The 24,172-nt window shown below is 44.9% G+C and overlaps 1 protein-coding gene across 1 annotated transcript in view; it reads left to right on the top strand.

Moving 5' to 3' along the window:
- LOC148535093 (NADPH oxidase organizer 1-like) overlaps nt 1-24,172 on the top strand; it is a 44,823-nt gene that overhangs the window by 14,869 nt on the left and 5,782 nt on the right. Inside the window, exons 4-6 of the mRNA XM_088464783.1 lie at nt 3,423-3,600; nt 21,450-21,649; nt 21,736-21,846. Of these exons, the coding sequence (XP_088320909.1) occupies nt 3,423-3,600; nt 21,450-21,649; nt 21,736-21,846 (489 nt within the window). The remainder of the gene's footprint in view (nt 1-3,422; nt 3,601-21,449; nt 21,650-21,735; nt 21,847-24,172) is intronic.

Raw genomic sequence — 24,172 nt, forward strand, 5'->3', positions numbered from 1 at the left:
TGGGTGGTAACAGGGGAAGGTGCTTGAAAACGGAGAGTGGAGATCAGAACGCAGGCGTGCTTAAAGGTCAAAACGGGCGTTTTAAGGGTGTGCATAATTAAAACAGCAGCGTCATTGACCACGTCACTTGGTTGTTTTATAGTCAGAACTGCTCGCAAGATAGCGGTAGGAAAAACCAACCACAAGAATAGCGAGCAGTTGATACGCTGGTCAATGTACTCGATTAATCTAATAAATAGCGGACATGACGTATGATGCGAGCGGCCAAGGGGCGTATTTTCCAAATTTACGACCGCAAGTTTTCTTCGCTCGTTCAGACCTAGAGGTGTGAACAGACCACAAAGAGCGAACGGTTCATTTGAATAGCCACCCCCTTTTTCTGAACGAGCGAGCGCAAATAGCGTCCGGCTCTGAATCAGACCCATAGAACAGTATATGTATAAAGCTGCTGTTAATTGGTAAGGGACATTCTCCAGTATATCTTTAAGTATTAGTCATGGGTTGAATCATATCATTTTATTTATACTTGAAACACCATTCTTTTACAAGTCTGGGGCTTTGTGAGTATAATTCGTAATCAATTATCAGTATGTGTATCGCCACTATGGTTAGTACACGAGCATTATAATCTATGATAGATTAATCAGAATATTTGTACTGTTAGAATTTAAATTAAATGTCTGTATTTAGGAAAGATATACTAGTAATATAAATTGAAATAAATATAACACGGGATTTGACTATATACCCCCCACAATTTACTAAACGTTTCAAATGCGCACCTATTCAATATTAGAGATCAATGATACTCTGTACTGTTAATAGCATTAAGAAGTAAATAACAGACAGAGTTTTTAAAATTAGTTTATTTATTATATGTTCACCAACTTCACAATTTTTCTTTATGTTAAAAGTTGCTTTTAATATTTCACTGCAGAGGCGGCATTTTAATTAAGAAATAAAAGTTATATTTTATACCTATTCTTTCAGTGCGCCAGTGAGAGACAATTCTTCTCTATTTCTTGTTTATATTTTGACTGACCCATTGTCCATGGCAGCACCCCCAAGATAGAAAAATAAATGATTGCTCACTAGATATTGGGGCCACAACCACAATTGATATAAATCACCTAAAAGTGCAGAAGATTTTTCCTCTCTTCCTTTCCCTGTTAATAAAGTGGTTCTATAACCACCGTGGCTCTACAGCAATCTGAAATAAAATCAAAATAATTTATAATATTTAAAAAAATACCGTTATCATGTAGACAGTGATGAAATGTCGACATGTTCGAATGTCAACAGAGGTGACTTACCTTCTCTTGGTGGCTGTAGCAATTTCAGTGGCATCTTCCGGGTCTCGGCGTTGGTCATGTGACCATCAATTCTTGATCAGAGCTCTGATCCTCCAGCATTCCTGTAAGAATTTCTTCCCTATCCCTAACACTAATCCCTACCTCTAACTCTCCCTCTAGTGCCTAATTCTAACACCCCTCCTCACACAGCCTGACCCTAACCTCTCCTTGCAGCCTAGCCCTAACCTTCCCCTGCAACCTAACCCTAACTTTCCCCCGCAGTCTAACCCTAAGCTCCCCTTTCACAGCCTTACCCTAACCTCCCCCCCCCCGCAGCCTAACCCTCACCTTCCTCTGCAGCCTATTGCTAACCTTCCCCTGCAGCCTAACCCTAACCTTTCCCTGCAGTCTAATCCTAAATGTTCCCTGCAGTCTAACCCTAACCTCCCCTTCCATAGCCTTACCCTAACCTCCCCCCGCAGCCTAACCCTTGCCTTCCTCTGCAACCTAACCCTAACCTTCCCCTGCAGCCTAACACTCACCTTTCTCTGCAACCTAACACTTACCTCCCCCCGCAGCCTAATACTCATCTCCTCCTGCAACCTAACCCTAACCTCCCCCTGCAACCTAACCCTAACCTTCCCCCTGCAACTTAACCCTAACCTTCCCCCTGCAACCTAACCCTAACCTTCCCCTGCAGCCTAACACTCACCTTCCTCTGCAGCCTAACCCTCCCAAGCAGCCTAACACTCACCTCCCCCCGCAGCCTAACACTCACCTCCCACCGCAGCCTAACACTCACCTCCTCCTGCAACCTAACCCTAACCTCCCCCTGCAACCTAACCCTAACCTCCTCCTGCAACCTAACCCTAACCTTCCCCTGCAACCTAACCCTAACCTTCCCCCTGCAACCTAACCCTAACCTCCCCCTGCAGCCTAACCCCAACCTTCCCCTGAGCCTAACCCAAACCTCCCTCCCACAGCCTAACACTTACCTTCCTCTGCAGCCTAACCCTAACCTTCCCCTGCAGCCTAACCTTTCCCCACAGTCTAACCCTAGCCTTATCCCTGCAGCCTAACCCTAACTTTTCCCTGCAGTCTAACCCTAACCTTATACCCTCAGCCTACCCCTAATGTTGACATTCTGACAATGTAGACATTTCATCTGTCAACATTCTGAGAACATTGATCAGTTGTCTGCTGACATTTTAACAATGTCAACATCATAACTGTTGACATTACTGCCAACCTCTTGACTTCATCCTGGCACATATACCCTAGTTTACGTGCTCCTTTTTACTAACAGGATATTCATCCAATCAAACCTTTGCGAGATATAAGTGGAAAAGCTTTGCATAGCAACCAATCAGTTTCTCTAATTCTGGATACAAACCGGCAGATATACTGGCAGATCAATTGATCGGCCAATATATCTTGTGTGCGTCGGCCAGTGTGTACCAGTGATATGTCTGTGAACAACGTTGTGTATATATATATATATATATATATCTGTAGATATATCTGTCCATCGTGCTGTATATATGGCAGAGGTCGCGGGGAGGGGAGCGCGACCCCTGGCCAGGTTGACCCACAGCCGATGACAGGTGATAGTGGTTCAGTGTGTATGAACAACCATCATCTGTAGATATATCTGTTAGGTGTGTGCCCAGCTTGACTGTAATTTTATAGACTGCACTAGATGAATGATTGCTAGGAGCTGGGCAACTTCTCCACTTTACCTCTCTGGACGGTTAGATACAGAGTAAACCTGCCTAACTAGCAGGATAGATACAACAAGCAACAAGTTTTATTTATCTAATTATCAGTTGAATAAGATGAATAATAAATAATTTGGTAAAATAAACCGTTATCTGTTCATATTTAACTTATTACTATTCAGTGTCGACGCGTTTCACCAGCAGGAAACGCTCTTGGGTATATTTACAATCATCAGTGCTAATTTAAAAATAAAACATATGCTCTGTCTATAACTGGAATATACTGTACACTCTCTTTCACTTACATAGCCCTAATAAATCAAAACAGATCTTAAGAACCAATGCATCCTGGGCCAGGTGATTACAGATAGAACCCACTCAACTGTCTTTGTTCATTTATTCTTTTTTAAAGATGTCCTGTTGCTGTTCCGGAGCAGATTCTCCACCCGTTTTCTGGACAGGCTCCGTCTATTAGAGATTTACTCCCAGGAGCTCCTTCAAACAGACTCCAAGATTTCCCAGTGCGTGGACGTTATCCAGTTTTTCTCTCCGAACAACCAGGATCTGACGCCCTCCTTCCCCGAAAACAGGTCTGAGACACAGTACACTAGATCTAGTAACACACAGAGGAGCAAGTTCTGTAGCACTGGAGGCATCAGCACTTTTGCAGTACAAAATCAGGTCATGTGAAAAACAGGACAGTCAGGCGGTGAAAATTGTGTTCGTTATTGTCTCTCCATTCAGAAAACACTGTGGGGGAGATGTATCAAACCGTAGCGAGAGATAAAGTGGTGAAGTTGCTCAATGTGACCAATCAGTTTCTAACTGTCATTTATCAAGTTCATAAACCTTCTATTGGATCAGGGGCGTCATGTGTGCCAATCACTAAACAACTATAATATAATAATAAATAAAAACACAGAGATGTAGATTTGGCAGAAAAACTGTTAAATATATATTTATATAAATAAATAAATAAATAAATAAATAAACAGCTAAGTTAAAGTATGATGGCAGAGAAAGGAAGCCAAAATCAGCACAATCTACAATAACAAACAGCAACATGCACTGCAGGCGAATACCGCCCAAGATGCACAAACACAACTATAACACAACCAAGTATGCACTCAATCTAATTTGACTACCCATCTGGTTGGGTGATGATGCCTCCCGTCAGGCTGGTACAGCCAACTAATCAGCCAACGAAGGGAGCACACCCAACACCTGGACTGGTGACCTTTCTGGTCGCAAAATAGGCAAAAATAAACTACTAAACCAACAAAAACTAAAAGGGAGGGATGAGAAGACTGGAACACTTGGCCCACAGCCCAAGCTTTTAAATAAACTCAAACAAAGACAACCCCTACTCACTCACAACACCTTAGGCCAACCAAGTCCAGTGATCTACACCCATTCCAGACCCCTTCCCAGAGGATTAAAACCACCTCTTTTTATGATCGGTAGTACCTGATTGGTTGCTTTTGGGGAACTCTTCCACCTGCCCTCTCTAGAAGGTTGAATACTTAGAGGGTGATTTATCAGGCAGTGAAAATAGGGGAGAAGTGGACAGTTACAGAAGTTGCCCAACCAATCAGCTTTGAGGTAGCATTTTTCAAGTACACTCTAACCTACAGAATGATAGGTTAAAGTTGATTGGTTGCTATGAGCAACTTTTTCACTGATCCACTCCTTCACTCTTTACACTGCTTGATACATCTCCCCCAAGTGGTTTTGAATCTGTATTTTTTTTTTTTTTTTTTAAATGACAAAAACAGCTAAAATCACATAGTTTGGGCCTGTTTTTGTTCATACAGTATTATTAACCTCAATAACATTCATTTACAGCCATTTTCAGTCACTTTTGACCACCTCACAATATTGTTTCATCTTGGAAAAAAAATGTAGGTAAAGGAGAATGGCGCTGCAAGCAGAACTCTGCCAACCCACACCAAAAAAACCTATCCCACTACAGGGCCGCAACTGAGGGGGGGGGGGGGCTGGAGGTGCACGTGCACCGGGTGAGCCCCTGCAACCGGTGCCAGTGACCTCCAGCCCAGCGCTGCAGAGAGGCTCCTAGCCGGATGTCCGCTGGTAATACATATTACCAGCGGGCGCCCAGCTCCTTCTCTGCAGCGACGCGGTGTAGCCGGAGCCGGAGGCTGGAGTTCTCTCCCAGACTCCAGCTTCCGGCTCTCCCCATGGGCATTATGGTTGAGACGTCATGACGTCTCCCCCATAGTTCCGAGGAGCAGCCGGCGGACCGGATGCGACGCTGGATGCAGGAGCAGGGTTCGAGATAAGCATTTTTTTTAATAAGCTGCACTACAGGGGCATTACTATGGGGCATGGGCAATAAGGGGCATTACTAATGGGGCATGAGCACTACAGGGGCATTTCTATTGGGGCATGGGTGCTACAGAGGCATTACTATGAGAGCATGGGCACTACAGAGGCATTACTATGAGAGCATGGGCACTACAGGGGCATTACCACAAGGGCATTAATATGGGAGCATGGGCACTACAGGGGCATTACTGTATGGTGGGCACTATAGGGGCATTACTATGGGGTATTAACATATGGGCATTACTATGGGGGCATTACAATATGGGCACTACTACAGGGGTATTACTATATGGGCACTGCTATGAGGGCATTACTATGGGGCACTACTATCATATGGGCACTACTACAGGGGCATTACTATATGGGCACTACTACAGGGGCATTACCTCAGGGGGCATTACTATAAGTGCACTGCTGCAGGGGGAATTACCAGGGGGGGCGCCAAATTACTGTCTTGCCCCTGGTGACAAAAATCCTAGTTTCGGCCCTGCCCACTAGGTCTATAAGCAATTCAGAATAGCATGTAGTAGGAGTGAATAGGGGCGCTGTCTGTTGGTGTAACCAGGCAAATGCTCAAGGAAAAATACTTATCTTTCGATGTATAAGATAGTGTTTTTCCTTGTATCATTGACACTCTACTTGCTGTCTTTCTTAAAGTTCATCCATCCAGGATAAGTTCATATATGTATGAAAATAGACATAATACAAAGAAAAATGTGTAGTTTCTTTCAATAAAATCAACTTTCTATAACTGAAAATGAATGTACTAGGACTCTGTTGTACTCCTAGGAAATAGATGCATTGGAAATGTACACATAATTTCCTCTAGGAGAAAATAGGTATTCAAATATTACCACTTATGGGGGTATAAAATGCACGGTATCTTTAAGGGAGAAAGGCTCATGTATAGCCCAAAGACGTCCACTAGGTGTCACAAATCACACACCTGGCTTACATGTATATGATGCAGTGGAGACCTTAAAAAGGTTTCTTTCATCAGTAGATTTCTGATATACAGGAAATTTCCACATGGGACAAGATATCAATGTATACGTACCCGTTCTCACACTGTGCGGTGCGTGGTCACTCTCACCAAAGTATACCATGTGGATTTTTCCTGTGTATCAGAAATCTACTGATGAAAGAAACCTTTTTAAGGTCTCCACTGCATCATATACATGTAAGCCAGGTGTGTGATTTGTGACACCTAGTGGACGTCTTTGGGCTATACATGAGCCTTTCTCCCTTAAAGATACCGTTACGGGCATTGACTCGCACCTCAGGTGTGTAAGTGAGGTGCGTCTTATACCCCCATAAGTGGTAATATTTGAATACCTATTTTCTCCTAGAGGAAATTATGTGTACATTTCAATGCATCTATTTCCTAGGAGTACAATAGAGACCTAGTACATTCATCTTCTATTATAGAAAGTTGATTTTATTGAAGGAAACTACACATTTTTCTTTGTATTATGTCTATTTTCATATACATATGAACAATCCAGGATGGATGAACTTTAAGAAAGACAGCAAGTAGAGTGTCAACGATACAAGGAAAAACACTATCTTATACATCGAAAGATAGGTATTTTTCCTTGAGCATTTGCCTGGTTACTCCAACAGACAGCGCCCCTATTCACTCCTACTACATTGTTTCCATCTTGTTTAAGCCAAAAGGTTGCACAAAGCTAGCTGGCTGACTAAACTACGCGACAGCACTGGGTGGCATAAACATGTGGTAGTTCAACTTCAAACATGGCACATCTAAGAAACAGAGTGGCACTGCAGTGGCAGACAGGATGGCAGTTTAATATAAACTAATATATATACGATGCTATAGAATGTTTCCATTAATTAAGACTAGTTCAGAGGCCCAAAGGCAGTACAGGGAAATGGAGGTGGAGTAACTAGTGGAAGAGAGCTTGACTGTGTAAATGATTGATTGATTAAATAATCATTATTGTATTACTGCTATAAAAAAAAAACAAAGCAGAGAAGTGGAAAAATGCTTTTAAAAAACAAGCACCCAAAATGGTGCATTAATTAATTGATTAATTGATTGAATAATTAATTATAATTGATTGAAAGATTACATTGTCAGTAAGCAAGGATTCCTCACAAGGGTTTAAAGAGGGGCAAATAAACTTAATAGTTGCACTGCAGAGAAGCCAACTCCAAATCAACCTACTAATAAAATTAGGTATCTGTATGTCCATACTGCAATAACACCGTATTGACATACAGATACCTAATTTTATTGATTAACCTATGGACATTGGAAGATCCTCCAGCCACACTCACAGGTGAACTCGACTGTTCAATATTTATCTTTGGGGTCTTTTTTAATCATTTTATACATAATTTTTACAAAAAGAAGTTTTATCAATCTGTTGTATATATTGGATTTTTTGGTATATACTCTTCCCACTTTTCCTTTGCCCTCACTTGTCCACCCCTTCAATCCTTGTGTTTGAATATTTAGTAACATACATATACTGTATTTTGTTATGGTTATATTTGCCAATTTTTTTTACCACGCCATATGTATTCAAGTAAAGTATGAATAAAATGCTTATATTTAATATCCATAAAATTTATGGTTCATTGTCACATGCCCAGCTGTACTACCAGACCAGCCATAGCATGATTTAATTCCTTTATTAATAGATTTGACATATAACAATTAGGGGTTGAGCTGGAATTAAAAACAACGCTAGACGATTACAGTACATATGATTGAGCTCATGCTGATTTCAGTATCACTGCCTGAAATTTTTAGAATACACAAAAACATTTTGATTTTGCTAAAAGACATATAAAAAAAACGAATAAGAAAAAAATAATGGCGCTGTGGAACACAATACCCAATGACCTCGTACGAACCTAGGGGGCGATTCAGACCTGGTCACTAGGGTGCGTTCACTCGTAGGTGGCCGATTTTCGCTTTCTGCGCATGCATATGCCTCGCAGTGCGCGAGCGCAAGCCAGTCTTATCGATCGGAAAGTGACCCCACGCCAGCCTTATTTCACTCTCTAGCTTGAGTGACAGATAGTGCTGTTTGTGGGTAGTGACAGGGGCTGGTCTTTGAAAATGGGGGGAGTGGATGTGCAAACGCAGGCGTGCCTGTGCGTTCTAACAGCGTTTCATGGGCGTGCATAACTAACATGGAAGCATCATTGTACACGTCACCTGGTTGTATTTCAGACTGCAGTGAACGCAGTGCTTACGGCAGGGTAGTGTCGGCCTCAAGGGCTGCGAGCAGCTCCAATGACTCTCGATGTTACTGATAAAGCATACACTTCCTGGAGATAATGTGTGCTGCGAAGGAAAAGTGGGCGTCTTTAGACTGGCGTGCTTTCGCTCTGCCGTCGCTCTCTAATACATGGTGGGCGTCCTCTTGTCTGGCCGTGCGAGCGCTTCTTATGCATATATTAGCAGCTGAGCGGCTGCGTGCGAACGCATCTAGCGTGCGGGTCTGAATCAGGCCTCTAGTTCATATAAATATATGTGAGAACAAAAAATTCTATTAAAAAATTATTTGCATTTATTTATATATATGATAAATCAATCAATACTCATCTATATAAAAAGCATCAATAAAAGATCACACGTGCATATAAAAATATATTAATATAAGACATTATAGAATAATAAAAGAAAAAAAACAAATAAATGCTAAAATAGCTGTTTGATATCCGTATTCATATGGCACAGCACATTATCAGACAGTTTAGCAAATGGCAACTTTGTATCAATTAATGATGCAATAAATAATGCTGAAACAATGTTTCTTCATACAACCTGGGATTGCCATGATTTAATACAATATTCATTTGTTTTAAGAGGGCTATCAAGCGCCACAATTTCAAAAATAGTCACTGCACGTTTGTTTTTAAAAAAAAAAATATATATATATACTGTGTATATATATATATATATATATATATATATATATATATATATCAACTTTGGGCTGCAAATGAAGATTGGCAAGTAAGCAGGGACCACTTTTAGGACTTCCCAAACTAATTTTGTTATAAAGTAGTAAACAGCCTCTGAGTCAGGCTTTTTAAAGGGGATGTAGTAACGAGACGGCCGCGGGTCTCAATACCGACATTGGAATCCCAGCAAGGCACTTAAGATAGGCATCGAAATATCGACGCCTATCTTAATCCGGGAAGCCCTCAGCATCAGCTGCGCACGGGGGGGTTAGGTTTAGGGAGTCTAGTGGGGATAGGGTTAGGTTTGGGGGGGGGAGATTAGATTAGGGTTAGGCACCCCTAGGGAGAAGGGTTAGGGTTAGGCACCACTAGGGGGAGGTTAGGGTTAGGCACCTCACCGGAAAGGTTAGGTTTAGGGCGCAGTAAGAGGGGGCTAGGGTTAGGCACTAGGTGGGGGAGGTTAGAGTTAGGCACCACTAAGGGAGGGTTAGGGTTAGGGGCGGGGGTAGGGATCTTCTCCCTTTGAGCTGCCGGCGTCAGTATATGAACTGGCGGCAATTCAGCCCCCGTGACTTCATACCCATTCTTTTTAAAGTATACATGTGTAATAGTAATGCCTGAAGCCGTGTTCGGCTAGAGCAGAGATTTTCAACCTTTTTCAACTGGAGGCACACTACACAAGATTTTAAAATTGCCGAAGCACACCATCCTTTACCAAATATAATAAAACAACTATGCCACATTGCTCCCCACAGAAAACAACTATTCCACATTGCTAACTATGCCACATTGCTCCCCACAGAAAACAACTATTCCACATTGCTAACTATTCCACATTGCTCCCCACAGAAAACAATTATTCCACATTGCTCCCCACAGAAAACAACTACTCCACATTGCTCCCCACAGAAAACAACGATTCCACATTGCTCCCCACAGAAAACAACTATTCCACATTGCTCCCCACAGAAAACAATTATTCCACATTGCTCCCCACAGAAAACAACTATTTCACATTGCTCCCCACAGAAAACAACTATTCCACATTGCTCCCCACAGAAAACAACTATTCCACATTGCTCCCCACAGAAAACAACCATTCCACATTGCTCCCCACAGAAAACAACTATTCCACATTGCTCCCCACAGAAAACAACTATTCCACATTGCTCCCAACAGAAAAAAATGCTACATTGCTCCCCACAGAAAACAACTATTCCACATTGCTCCCCACAGAAAAAACAACCATGCCACATTGCTCCCCACAGAAAACAACTATGCCACATTGCTCCTCACAGAAAACAACTATGCCACATTGCTTTCAACAGAATTTCTCCCCACAGAAAATAACTGCCACATTGCTCCCCACAGAAAACAACTGCCACATTGCTCCCCACAGAAAAAAAAACGTGGCTGGCCCCCACAGAAACAAAAACACTCCCACAGAACACACAAAACACATTGCTCCCCACTAAAAAATAAAACATGGCTGGTCCTCACTAAAAAATAAAACATGGCTGGTCCCCACTAAGAAAAAAAAAACATGACTGGACCCCACCGACACAAACAAAACCCACATTGCTCCCCACCTTGTCAATTACACACTGCAGCAGGCGAGCGTGCAGGCGTGCTTCCAGGCAGGCTGATGGGCAGGAGGTAAACAGAGAGAGAGAGTGTGGGCTGGCTGATTGGCGCAGGGAGCTGGCTGGCAGAGCAGGCGGGAGGGCAGCGGCCAATGCGGCATGCGTGACCTGTGATGTCACACCACTGCATCTTTGAAGATCACTGCCCGGGCACGCCTGAGTCTCCCAGAGGAGCTCAGCAGCCCGGTCGCTGCAGTACTGTGAAATGTGCCCGGCGGCTCTGTCCGCCGCGGCACACTTCACAACCTACCATGGCACACTAGTGTGCCACGGCAAAGTGGTTGAAAACCGCTGGACTAGAGGCTAGCGGGTCTCAATGCCTGATTACAGAAATAAGCCGGGATGTTCTCTGTTGATTGACCAGAATGTCTCACAGTCTCACCGGGGGCTGGTGTTCAATAAGGTGAAAGTCAAAGCATGGTAACCCAAGACTCAGCAAGAAGGAGTCTGGTCACTTAGCGTGGTAAGGTCCATTTGAACTCATTCAGCTCTTTCCTGCCCTGTCCCGGCTCTAGTAAGTGCAAAAAGAGTCTGGTCACCCAGCGTGGATTAATCCACCTTATCTCACCACGGCCTCAGCTCAGTACCGCTTTCAGTAATCGCCGCAGTGTCCCGGTTTCAGTCTATAAAGCGGTGTGGTCAGGTGGAAATAAAAACGTTGATGCTGCTTTACCCACAGGGTTGATCAAAAATGTATAATTTCTAACGCGTTTCTTCCCAACAGGGATTTCCACTGACAAAAAAAAAAAAACTTGCCACCAACTGCAACACACTCAGGTCACACTGCGCGGAGACACAGAGCTTTTATATGTACATGATCAAACGCACAGGGGGACAGCTCACAGATGTAGTACAAGAAGAAATGTACGTGAACAAATGCACTGGGGGACAGCGCACACTGGTTGTAGAAACAAAAATTTTACTTTTGATTGCTTTTTTTTACTTTTCTGCAAATTACTACTGTGGAGTCACACCGCTTATATGGTCGCAGTGGGGTATGGCCTGTGGAGTCACAGTGCAGCACTACTGTGTGAGCTACACTAGTAAGGGAGTGGATGGACACAGCAGCAGCAACTGCACACAGGGAGTAGATGGATACAGCATTGCAGCAAGCCACTGGAGATGGAGAGGAAGGACACAGCACAGCAGAAAATGGACATAGGGATTGGATGGACACAGCACAGCAGCAGCCACTGGAGGGGGAGATGATGCTGAACTGATGAGGTAGGATCGGATAGGAGCCGATGTTAGTAGATTCGTATTGGAACTGATGTTTGGAGTTATGGGATTGGGACAGTTGTTTGGAGGGGATGCAATCAGGATACCGGTGGGTGCTATCCCGCCCGCCGATGTCCCGACACTAACGTCCCGACATGGGACTAAAGATAGGCGTCCAAATCCCGATATCTATCATTAGCCCCACCACGGAATTCCGACACCTGGCATATCAAATGAAGATAAGCTGGGTGTCTTAGCGTGTAGCTGCAGGGGGGGGGAGGGTTAAGTTTAGGGACCCTCGGGGGGACTTAGGGTTAGTCAACCGCCGGGAAGATTAGGGTTTGGGGGTTTAGGGTTAGGCACTTCTAGGGGGGTTAGGGTTAGACACCTTCTTGGAGGGTTAGGTTTAGGGTGCGGGGAGGGGGGGTTAGGTTTAGGCACTAACAGGGGGAGGTTAGGGTTAGGCACCCCTAAGGGAGGGTTAGGATTAGGGGGGGTTTGAGGGGAGGGTTAGGGTACTTACCTGTTGCTGTCGGGATTTCGAACCGCTGGGCTGCCATTGTCGGTATTTCATACAGCCGCCAGCATTACATACCGATTCCATTTGGAGGTATCAGATTGGGACCGATGTTTGGAGGTATCGGGCTGGAACCAATGGTAACAGGTATCAGCTGGCACCGATGGTAACAGGTATCGGCTGGAAATGATAGTAACACTAGAAGCAAGTCCTTTAGTTAAACCAGACTGGAACACTGAGATAGATGGAGACTTGCATTCACCAGACTGGAACTGTACAGATACAGAGTACCTGGGAGCACAACACAGAACTGTAACTTCAGCTGAAGCGACGTTGTACTGGCAATTTGGGCCAGTCAGGAAGTTGAACTTATAGGGCTGAGTGATCAGTGATTGGATGCTGTAGTCAGCTGGTCTGCGAGCAACGCTCTGAGTGGTGGAGGTGAGTCAGGTGACTGAATCCAACATGGCTGCGCCCATACTGAGTTTTGGCGGGAACTCTGCCATGCAGCCTGAGGGCTAGCATGCTGAGTAAACACACTGAGCACAGAGCAGGAACAGTGTGGACAGACCTCATGCGTCATCCGGGAGTGATGTGCAGTCACAGCACGAACTAACTGACCTCAGTGCTGGCCGGGACAAACACCGCAGAGGTAATACACAAGAGAAACTAATAGAATATGGAAGAAATTAGTCAGGATCATAGGCGTCTTTATAATGGGTCCAGGGGGCCCACACTGCACACCCTGCACCCATAGGTATTTATACTTACCTCCCGAAGTGCTGCTCCGCAGCGCCGGACCGGCGCTGTAGAGCAGCAAACACTCATTGGGAAAATGGCAGCGGCCATTTTCCCAGTGATCTGCACATGCGCAGAAAAGATGTCCTCTGGAAATTAGGCACGGGCACCATTTTCTCGGGGACCTGAGCATGCGCAGTAGATTCTGTCATGAAGCCAGAATCTACAGCACGCTGAGCCGCTGACAGAGAGGAGGGGGCCCAAACGGAGGCTGCACACAGGTCCCCTCCTCTCTTAAAATGCCCCTGGTCAGGATCGCGACATTTAGGCCACTACATAATTCCCCATCACTCTTACAGAATGTCTACTTATTTCAGGCTCCCTTCAACAATATTAACTCTACAAATAACAATATTGGTATTTAAAAACTTAAAATAGGAATCTGTCCTATTACATATTAAATAGAAGATGGTACTAACCAGGTAAGAGAGCTGCTGCTATCTGTATCTGTTACTCCTAGGTGCCAGTATATTAACTTATTAAATGCAGGAGATTTTGAAGCAGCCACGATTAGGGTAACTTTTGAGCAGGGATGCACATTAAATTGTTAACCGTCAATGGTCTCCGTTGATGGTGCCATCGGTAGTGACCAATAGTGTTAGGAAACCATCCAGAGTAAACCATTGCGTTGAACCATCTGTGGGTAGCGCAGGTGGGCACACATGATAGTGGCGGCCCAATTAGAGAAGGCGGGCGGAGCTAAGCGATGTTCGACGGGCGGAAAAACACGTTGCCTCATCGCCATCTGAACTCCACCATCAATGGAAAAACATTGACCATCAGAAGCAGACGATCAATGTGTGCTACACACTGATGGTCGGTGTCTATCCCTACTTTTGAGAAGATGGTGAGGTGTAAGGAGGTAAGGATTCCCACATCTTCCCTCAGACTAGCAATCCCCTAGGTTTAGGAACACACCTGCTTATTCTCAACATGGCTCCAACAAAGAACAACATACAGGTTCTCTCCATCTTTTAATCACTGTCTTGGCTGCTCACTGGGGTGCTTTTAAATTTACTTACCATCCTCTAGAGCACAGGTTCTCAAACTCATTCCTCAGGGAGCACTAACAGTGCATGGTTTCCATTTTTCCTAGTTGGTGCACAGGTGTAGTCATTACTGGCTGATACATTTTAAAAGATCCACAGGTGGAGCTAATTATTTCACTTGTGATTCTGTGAGGAGACCTGGAAAATATGCACTGTTAGTGCTCCCTCAGGAATGAGGGCCTGATTCAGACCCGCTCGCTGGTGAGTGACAGCACGCCCCCTTTGGTGGGCGTGCCAGGGGCGTGGCTGCCAGACGGAGGCGTTCCCATGGGAATGCCTACCGTCTGGGTCCGGCCCCACTGACATCACTAGTGATGTCAGTGGGAGTGATTTTGGCTCTGATAGAGCCAAAATCACTCCAGGGCTTGCGGTCACCGAGACCCTACCGCAGGGTCTCGTCGCAAGCCCGATGGTCGCGATGGTCTTGACCATCGCGACCATCATCATGGACGCTCGCATAAGCTGTGGGTGGTAACCCACAGCTATGTGAGCGTCCAAAAGGCCGGACGGAAAAAAAAAAAAACACGCCCTGATTCAGAGCGGGCGCTCGTTCAGAGCGTCCGGCTCTGAATCAGGCCCTGAGTTTGGGAAACACTGCTCTAAATAACACTAGAAAAAGGAAGTGTTCTGAAAAGACTCAGCCAAAAGACAAACGTTATCCAGCTGTCCACAGCAATACACAAACATATGAACCTTTGTTGGAGTTAAAGACATAGGGGCCTATTCATCATCATTGAAATGGCCGATCAACCATGTGGAAATGCTAGTTTCCATATATTTTAGATAATGGGCCATTCATCATCAGGGGTCCCTTAAGACCACCTGATATTCAGCAAACTCCGAAAACGCAAAATTTTTTGATGGGAAGAAGTACTTCCTTACCTGCGCTACTAATCTTGGGGGCAGCTGGTTTTCGGAGCAGCTGTCCCTGCACTGGAGTAGTGATGAACTGCTCCGGTGATAAGTCTATCCCGCAGCAAGGTGGATATTTAATCATCGGGGGGCCATACTGCCTCCGATGCTGAATAGGCCCCCAAATAAATAAATAAGGGTACTTGTGTGAGCCGGGGCAGAACTGTGTATCGCTGGGCCTCATAGTAAAATTTGGGGGAGGGTCTAGCAGCTACCCGGGCCAAGCCCTGGAATGCTTCACAGAGGATGCTTAATATTTGAAAGTATTCCTGAAAACTGGGGTTTTTTTTGTGGGGGATGTCCCACAAATATTTGTTGATAAATATGTACCCTAGAATTAAATCGGCTATTTTTTAATTTTCACTGCAAGGCTATAAAACTGTTGGCTCGCAATACTTAAAGGCTTTTTTTGCGTGTGTGGCCCCCACCTACATTAATAGTAATGTATTATTAAATAATATAGCGTTTAGTTATAATATACACCCGACTTTCGTCATTGCACTATGGGGTAAATTTACTAAGTTGGGAGTTCTATTTAAGAAGTGATGTTGCCCATAGCAACCAATCAGATTCTACTTCTCAATTATCTTACACCATCTAGAAGATAATATCTGGAATCTGATTGGTTGCTATAGGCAACATAATTCCTTAATAGAACTCCCATCTAAGGGTAATTTCTCTGCTGAAATCTGTGTGTGATTTTCTTGTGTAATTCTGCAAAAAATTGTTGTATGACCTCACAAGGTGTCATTCGTGCTGCTGGCGTGCATAATATATAGGTTCATAGTCATACGTGACTTCCACTACCTATTGCCTATTGAATGGCGCAATCCGACTGCTGGTGATGGGTTATTTCAAAATAACTAATGTCATATGTTGGAAATTCTGAATGTGTTGCAAAATGTGCAAAAGATCATTGTAAGAGCTGAAACCAGCCAATCGGGACCTATAGAGGTGCCCTGATATGGAAAGTGATCCCAACCTATATCTACTAATGTGTCTTACAGCATAGTTGTAGTATTTATGTAGATTGCATGCATGTGTAGTGACAGTGTAATGTCACATTCTGAATAATCAGTGGCCTGTTTCCTATGTGTATCCTCTTCCTCTATGGTGAAATTACACGGTATTACAATACATACCATAGATGTTGTCAGTCAGCTTAATTACTGTATGTCACTGGGGAGATGTCACTGGGGAGATGTCACTGGGGAGACGTCACTGGGGAGATGTCACTGGGGAGATGTCACTGCTGGGGAGATGTCACTGGGGAGATGTCACTGAGGACATGTCACTGCTCTTTCACCAGACAAAATGACAAGCTAAAGAAAAACCCTGTTTAGATCCCGCACAGATACAAAAATGAATACCCTAATGTCCAGGGATATTGGACCTCATTCAGACCCGCTCGCAAGCGCTGAGCGCTCACAAGCGGGTCAATGTTTAGGCACGCGCAGCGGCCGCACTGCGCGTGCGCAAGCCCCGAGCGAGAAATTCTCTCGCTCCGGAGCTCACTATAAAAGGGCCGGCTGTCGATGTTGATCGACAGCTCGCGCCGTTTTGTAAGCGTGGCGGGGGGGTGGTTTCACAAACGGAGGCGTTCCTTAAGGAACGCCTGCCGTTTTGTGGGCGGCCGCACTGACATCAGCAGTGATGTCAGTGGGGAGCTTCCTGCTTGATCAGAGCTGGAACCTCCCTGGGGCTTGCGGTTGCCGAGACCCAACCTTAGGGTCTCATCGCAAGCCCCGATGGTCGCGATGGTCTTGACCATCGCAACCATCAACCTGGTTGGTCGCTAAAGCTGTGGGTGGTAACTCACTGCTTAGCTAGCGACCAGGAGGCTGCACTTCAAAATACAAGCGACCGCCCACATTCAGAACGAGTGCTCACATTTTGTGAGCGCCTCTGAATGAGGGCCATTATGTCTTAAATTATGTAAGACCCTCTACAACTCCTATATATTCTTAGACCCCTTACAATAATAGGTAGGTTTTCTAGAGGTGCCCCCAGACCATCTCCTAATATTACATCAAAGTATTACCAAACCAAAAGAAAGGAAAAGAGAAGATATAATGGTCTAGTGCACTAATGGGTCATAATGATATGTTCTGTAATCATATATATCCCCAAGAAAAAAAGGGGTAGAAGATACATAAAAAAATAACTTTTATTAATAAATTTAAAACATGTAGTGTTTAGACTTGTGGCAAAATATATTTAAAACATTTTTAGAAAGAAAAAATAGAAAGTAGAATGTGAGAAAAAAGATAAATATCAATCATGTGATTAAAATATTTCCTGTTACCGTCGCTCCGCATCGGACACTATTGTTGTTATGTGTAAACAGCCGGTCACCATACTGAACATTTTTGTTGCATACTGATACTAACACATACACGTAACACACGGTATAGATTACCCATGTAGGGTGTGCCTGTCGCCCCTTAGCATTGTAAGGGTGACTGTGCTGACGTTTTTTGGAGGGCAGCTGTTTCTCTAAATCCCAATTACCTTGGAGAATGAGTCAACACACGCAATAGCCATTTACTGTTACTCTCTAAGGTGATACAAATTCTAATACATATGTAACAAGTCTGATGATATAACAAACTACTTGGATTTACTCTAGAGAAAGTATCTTATTTAGATACTAATCAAGATATACATATTAATAGCGCTGGAAACATACTATATAATAGGATCTTAACCATCGACAGTAACAGGAAATATTTTAATCACATAATTGATATTTATATTTTTTCTCACATTCTACTTTCTATTTTTTCTTTATAAAAATTTTTTCAATATATTTTGCCACAAGTCTAAACACTACATGTTTTAAATTTATTAATAAAAGTTATTTTTTTATGTATCTTCTACCCCTTTTTCTCGGGGATATATATGATTACAGAACATATCATTATGACCCATTAGTGCACTAGACCATTACTGTATATCTTCGCTTTTCCTCTCTTTTGGTTTGGTAATACTAAAATGACAAGCTATTTGGTGCTAATTTGGTCAGTTGTTAGAGGCAGTGCTTACAGTGGTCCTAGGGACATGGTGGAAATACACCTACCCCAAACCACCCTCCCCCCGCCCTTGGCGCTTTTTCAATAAAATGACAGCGCACAGCGTAGATGCAAAAAGGGGCATGGTCTCAAAAGAAAGGGGCGTGGTCACACAACAGTATCCCCAATTCAAATTACGCCACACAGTAGCACAGTCTTATTCACATTTCACCACACATAGGGGTCTATGTACTAAGCAGTGATAAGAGACAGAGTGAAAAGTGATAAGTCAGTGATAAGGTGCCAACCAATCACCTCCCAACTGTCATCTCACAGGCTGTGTTTGAAAAATGACAGTTAGGAGCTGATTGGCTGGCACCTTATCACTTTCTTTATCACTTTTCACTCTGTCTCTTATCACTGCTTAGTACATAGGGCCTGATTCAGAGCCGCTCGTAAGCGGCCGCTCGTTCGCACTGAGCGATGTAGGCACAACTGCGCATGTGTACGGATTGTAATACGCATGCGCGAACCAGTCAGTGCGGACGAAAATCGTGTTCGCTATATAGCGAATGCCTGCTACTTTGAGTGACAGGAGGAGGCGTATGTGGGTGGTAACAGGGGAAGGTGCTTGAAAACGGGGAGTGGAGATCAGAACGCAGGCGTGCTTAAAGGTCAAAACGGGCGTTTTAAGGGTGTGCATAATTAATACAGCAGCGTCATTGACCACGTCACTTGGTTATTTTATAGTCTGAACTGCTCGCAATATAGTGGTTGGAAAAACCAACCACAAGAATAGCGAGCAGTTCATACGCTGTTCGATGTACTCGATTAATCTATTAAATAGCGGACATGACGTATGGTGCGAGCGGCCAGGGGGCATATTTTTCAAAATTACAACCGCAAGTTTTGCTCGCTCGTTCAGACTTAGAGGCGAGAACAGACCGCAAAGAGCGAACGGTTCATTTGAATAGCCACCCCTTGTTTTTGAACGAAGGACCGCAAATAGCGAGCGGCTCTGAATGAGGTCCATAGACCCCATAGGGCCCCTGATTCACATTACACCACATAGTAGTGTCTCTTATTCATGTTATGACACACAGTAGTGCCCCTTTTACACAATGCTCACATTACTGCCCCTTATACACAATGCCCACAGCAGTAGTGCCCCTAATACGCATAATGCCCACAGCAGTTGTACCCATTACACATAATGCCCATAGCAGGAGTGCAATGTAATCACACAAAGTGGGGAAGGTGGGGGCAGTGGGAGCAGGGTGAACACACACAGTGGGGAGGGGGGGGGGCATTGGGAGAACACAGAGGTATTTTATAAAATATAAACACTTCATAATCATAAGGTGTAGCAGGCGGCACACAGTGGGGCTGGGGTAGGGGGCAATCATAGCGGGAACCGTCCGGGAAGAGACCGACATCACAAACAAAACAAACACAACATCAGTAACTGGCTTCACTAGTACTTAATCAGGCAGCGAGTGGCGCGCAGCTGCCTGTGTACCTACAACTTGTCACTGTCATGTAGGGATGGCCATCGACCATCAATGATTCATAATCCTTGATGGTCTATGGTCAATGTTGAATGCTTTTGCCATCGATGGCAGAGAACCAGATGGTTTCCCTCCATCGGTGTCTAAGCATAACCAAATGTTTTTGTTTTGTTTTTTACAAGGTGCCGGGACTCGGAGCATAACTCCACAATGACACCCACGAAGCCCTGCCCCCAGGTTTTGATTGGCCCATGGGCCAGTCAGTCGCAGAACATAGATGACCATCGGTTGGTGAAACCATCGATGGTCATCCATTTAATCGTTTGTAGCCATCGATGGCTACTTGCTATTTTGCCATCGATGGTAACCATCAACGAGCCGACTGGACAAACTTAGCCAGTAAAAAACTGAACTCATTCAGACTGACTACCGCAGGCCTGCAGCCCACAGCTGCCAGTTTTTAAAGCCAGGCAAGGTGGGCGGACGGAGGCGGAACTGGTTCCGCCTCCAATTAGAACTGACGGAATGCAGTTCTGGCCCACTTTAACCCCTGGTTAGAGGAGCGCCAAACTGCTGCTTATGTGGATTCTGGGGTTAAAGTAGAAGATCTGTACAAGTTTGCGGAGAAAGGAGGCCGCACAGGGCCGGTGCTACCATTAGGCAACCTTAGGCAGCCGCCTAAGGGCGCCGGCCACTGGAGGGCACCGCTGAGTCTGCAAATGAATGGCATAATTCATGGCTGAGTGGCATATAATGAATTGGCGGCAGTGTTATGAGGTACATTATGATTTTGGCGCTCTGCTGTGTGTAATAATCTATATAGTATATTGTGAATTTGGGACACTGCTGTGTGGCATGTTATTTAACTGGGGAGACTGATGCGTGGCATATTATGAATTGAAGGGAGCAGGGGCGGTTGGTGAAATGTTGCCTAGAGCGCCCGGAAACCTTGCACCAGCCCTGAGGCGGCACGGTTATGTGCCTTCTGGTGGAGAGGCATGGCTGTGAGGAGAATGGTGGTCACACATCACATAGGCATAGAAAGGGCATGTTTATGTAACTGGGAAGAGACAAAGAATAGCACAGAGAGGGATACACGCCTGCCCAAGCCGCATAATCCGTGGAGGTTTATTGGCAGGTGCAAATACACGCTGGATGACAGTGGCTAACACTAGCGAAACGCTTGTGATTGGCTGATTGCGGAAGCACTGTTGGTATGAATAGGTGCTTTGTTCATGTTACGTTTTTGTGCACGTGTTTAAGTCATTTATTTATTTGCACAATTCGGGTGGATTCGGATTTCTGAAGAACTAAACCGCACATCTCCAGTTTTTAAGCTTTTTTTTTTTTTTTGGGATGTTTAAAGTGTTGTCAGTAAGACAAATGGCTGAAAACATGGATAATTTAAATTGAATATCTCCCTAAAGTTTAGTTTACTGCTCTCAGGAATAACGGGTGGCCCTGTTTTTCGTGAACTGACCTTTCACGTTTGCAGCCTAGTGATATTGCCACCGGAGAACGACCAAGGGCAGAAGCAGGTGACCTCTCCGCCAAAGATCTATCAGCCCACAACACAGCCCATCATATCGGAAACGTACCTCTGCATCGACACATTCGAAACCAAAGATACCAAGAACAGGTCGTTTAAGGTCAAGAAGAACGAAAGCCTTGATGTCCTCATCAAAGATACCACGGGTAGGCGCTATACTTGGAGATAAAATGTATGGATGAATGTATTTGAGATCAATACATCACAGTACGTGTCTGTCACTTACTTGTAGGCTGGTGGCTGGTGGAGAATGAAGATAAATGTTTGGCATGGTTCCCGGCTCCTTACCTGATAAAGTCAGAGCCTAGAAATGGTGACCGGAGGAGGAAGTCATGCAGTAATGGTGAGTCTCCTGGCAACATGCACCTTAACGGCTGAAGTGAAGCCTCCTTAGTGCAAAACACGATATAAGCACACAAGGTCCACATCAAGGGCGCCTGCAAAATGGGGCGTCAGATTTTCATCACCCTTAAATCATTACATAGGGGTCTAGTTACTAAGCAGTGTTAGGAGACAGAGTGAAAAGTGATAAGAAAGTGAGAAGGTGCCAACCAATCAGCTCCCAACTGTCATCTCACAGGCTGTGGGCCTAATTCAGACCCGCTCGCAAGCGCTATGCGCTCGCAAGCGGGTCGATGGCCGGGCAGTGCACAAACTGTGCGTGCGCGAGCCCCACAGCGAGTGAGCAATCACTCGCTGCGGGACTCACTACAAGACGGGGAGGCTGTCGATGTTGATCGACAGCTCGCCCCATTTTGTAGGCGGGGAGGGGGGGTAGCTGGCCAAACGGAGGCGTTCCCAAAGGAACGCCTGCCGTTTGGGGGCGGCCCTACTTACATCACGAGCTTCCTGCACTATTAGAGCAGGAAGCTCACTGGGGCTTGCGGGAACGAGACCCTACCACAAGGGTCTCGTCACAAGCCAGATGGTTGCGATGGTCGAGAAATGCACAGGTAGTCGTTTTCACAAAGTACATTATAAAATTGTCTGACACTAAAGCTGGCCACACATCTAAAGATTATCTGTCCAACCAGCCAACTAGTTGATTGGTTGGAATGAAAATCTGGTAAGGTATACAATCAGCAATTTGCTCCCAAACGCTGGAAAATAGACCAAAACTGTTGTTTGAACAAATAGTTTAGATCAAGCATTTAACAAAACTTGTCTGAATTACCATTTTCATCTGTTTTCTGGCATTTAGGAGCAAATTGCTGACCATCAGTTACTCTCATACTTTACCAGATTTTCATTCCAACCAATCAACTAGTTGGATAGTTGGATGCAAGTTGGTCTAGTGTGTGGCCAGCTTAAGGTGGTAGGTGGCAGCTGTGTGCAAACAGAGATCCACAAGGCAGAATGGCTTAACAAGGGAAATTGGTTTATTAATCAGGTAGAAACAGGTAGCATGATAACACAGGGTTAACAGCAGATACGGTTTGACAGGATTGTCCAATTGCATCCACGAGCATCAGGGTCATGCGCAGAAGCGCCGTGCCAGAGATCGCTCCTTTGTGGAGACAGCCACTGGGTCCTAGTGCCCGGTAGCTACTGGCCATACTGGCGGTGCGGATCGCCTCTAACATATAATACAATCAGATGTTTGCTTTTGTTTTGTAAACTGTGCCAGAAAAGGGTGTTCAAATCTGATTGGATGCTGCAGGAAACACCAATGTTGCTACCAGCGGCGGCTCCTACCATTAGATTTGAGGGCTGCCGCTGCATAGGATTCCTCATGATGACGTCACTCAGCCGTTAGATTGATCTTGACCACCGCCAGCATCAATTTCCGCGCATGAACAGTCGAACTAAAGCTGCTTCTAGGGACTGCATAGTCTCAGGGCCAGATTAACAATGGGGCGGATGGAGCTACAGCTCCAGGCCTCCACATAAAACTAGGCCCATTGTCATGACAAAATGTTGTTGACTGGCCATCTGCTCACCACACGGGCAGCCATAAAATTGTATTTCTATTTACCTCACAAAATGAAGGATTTTTTTTCTATTACATATTAGCGAGACATTGGAGCAGAGAGTATAGGGGGTACACGCCCACATGGCACTGGCCACACCCACACAGCACTGGTCATGCCTCCTCTGCTTCTCATAAAAGGCCCTTTGGTCATTTTCAGCTCCAGGCCCATGTGGCCATCAATCCGGCCCTGCATAGTCTGCAGCCCCTAGAAGCACTGTAAAGCCAATTGTTAGCAGTGTGAGCTTCCTGCTGGGCGTTCTTAGTGCTGCTAATCGCACATTGGATTGGGAGTCCCAGGGGGAGGAGTTTCCTTCCTCTGGGACTGGCAGCCTGGTATGAGATTAGCACTAAGAGCTTCCATTAGGAAGAAGCCACTACTTATATTTAGGGGTCGGTATATCTGCTGCAGGCAGGCTCCAGGGCCATCTCCGTCCACTCCTTCACTGCCAGCAAATGCTGCCGGGATCAGGGCTTACTGGGGAAGGTGTGAGGTGGAGAATTTTACTGGAGGGTAAAATCCGCTACTGGTTGATATTGATACACAGTAACCTATGGAAGTTTTCACACATGTCCTCAATGTAGTTCTTCTCTCAAACGGTTTTGGAATATACAGCAGAGCCATCATCCTACCATTCCCTGTAACCATATTGCACCCCCTTACTCCAAGGTTAATTAAAACGTGTACATAGCACATTAT

Source organism: Taudactylus pleione, unplaced genomic scaffold (genome assembly GCF_031769625.1).
Source record: "Taudactylus pleione unplaced genomic scaffold, aTauple2 ptg000061l, whole genome shotgun sequence".
Taxonomy (NCBI): domain Eukaryota; kingdom Metazoa; phylum Chordata; class Amphibia; order Anura; family Myobatrachidae; genus Taudactylus; species Taudactylus pleione.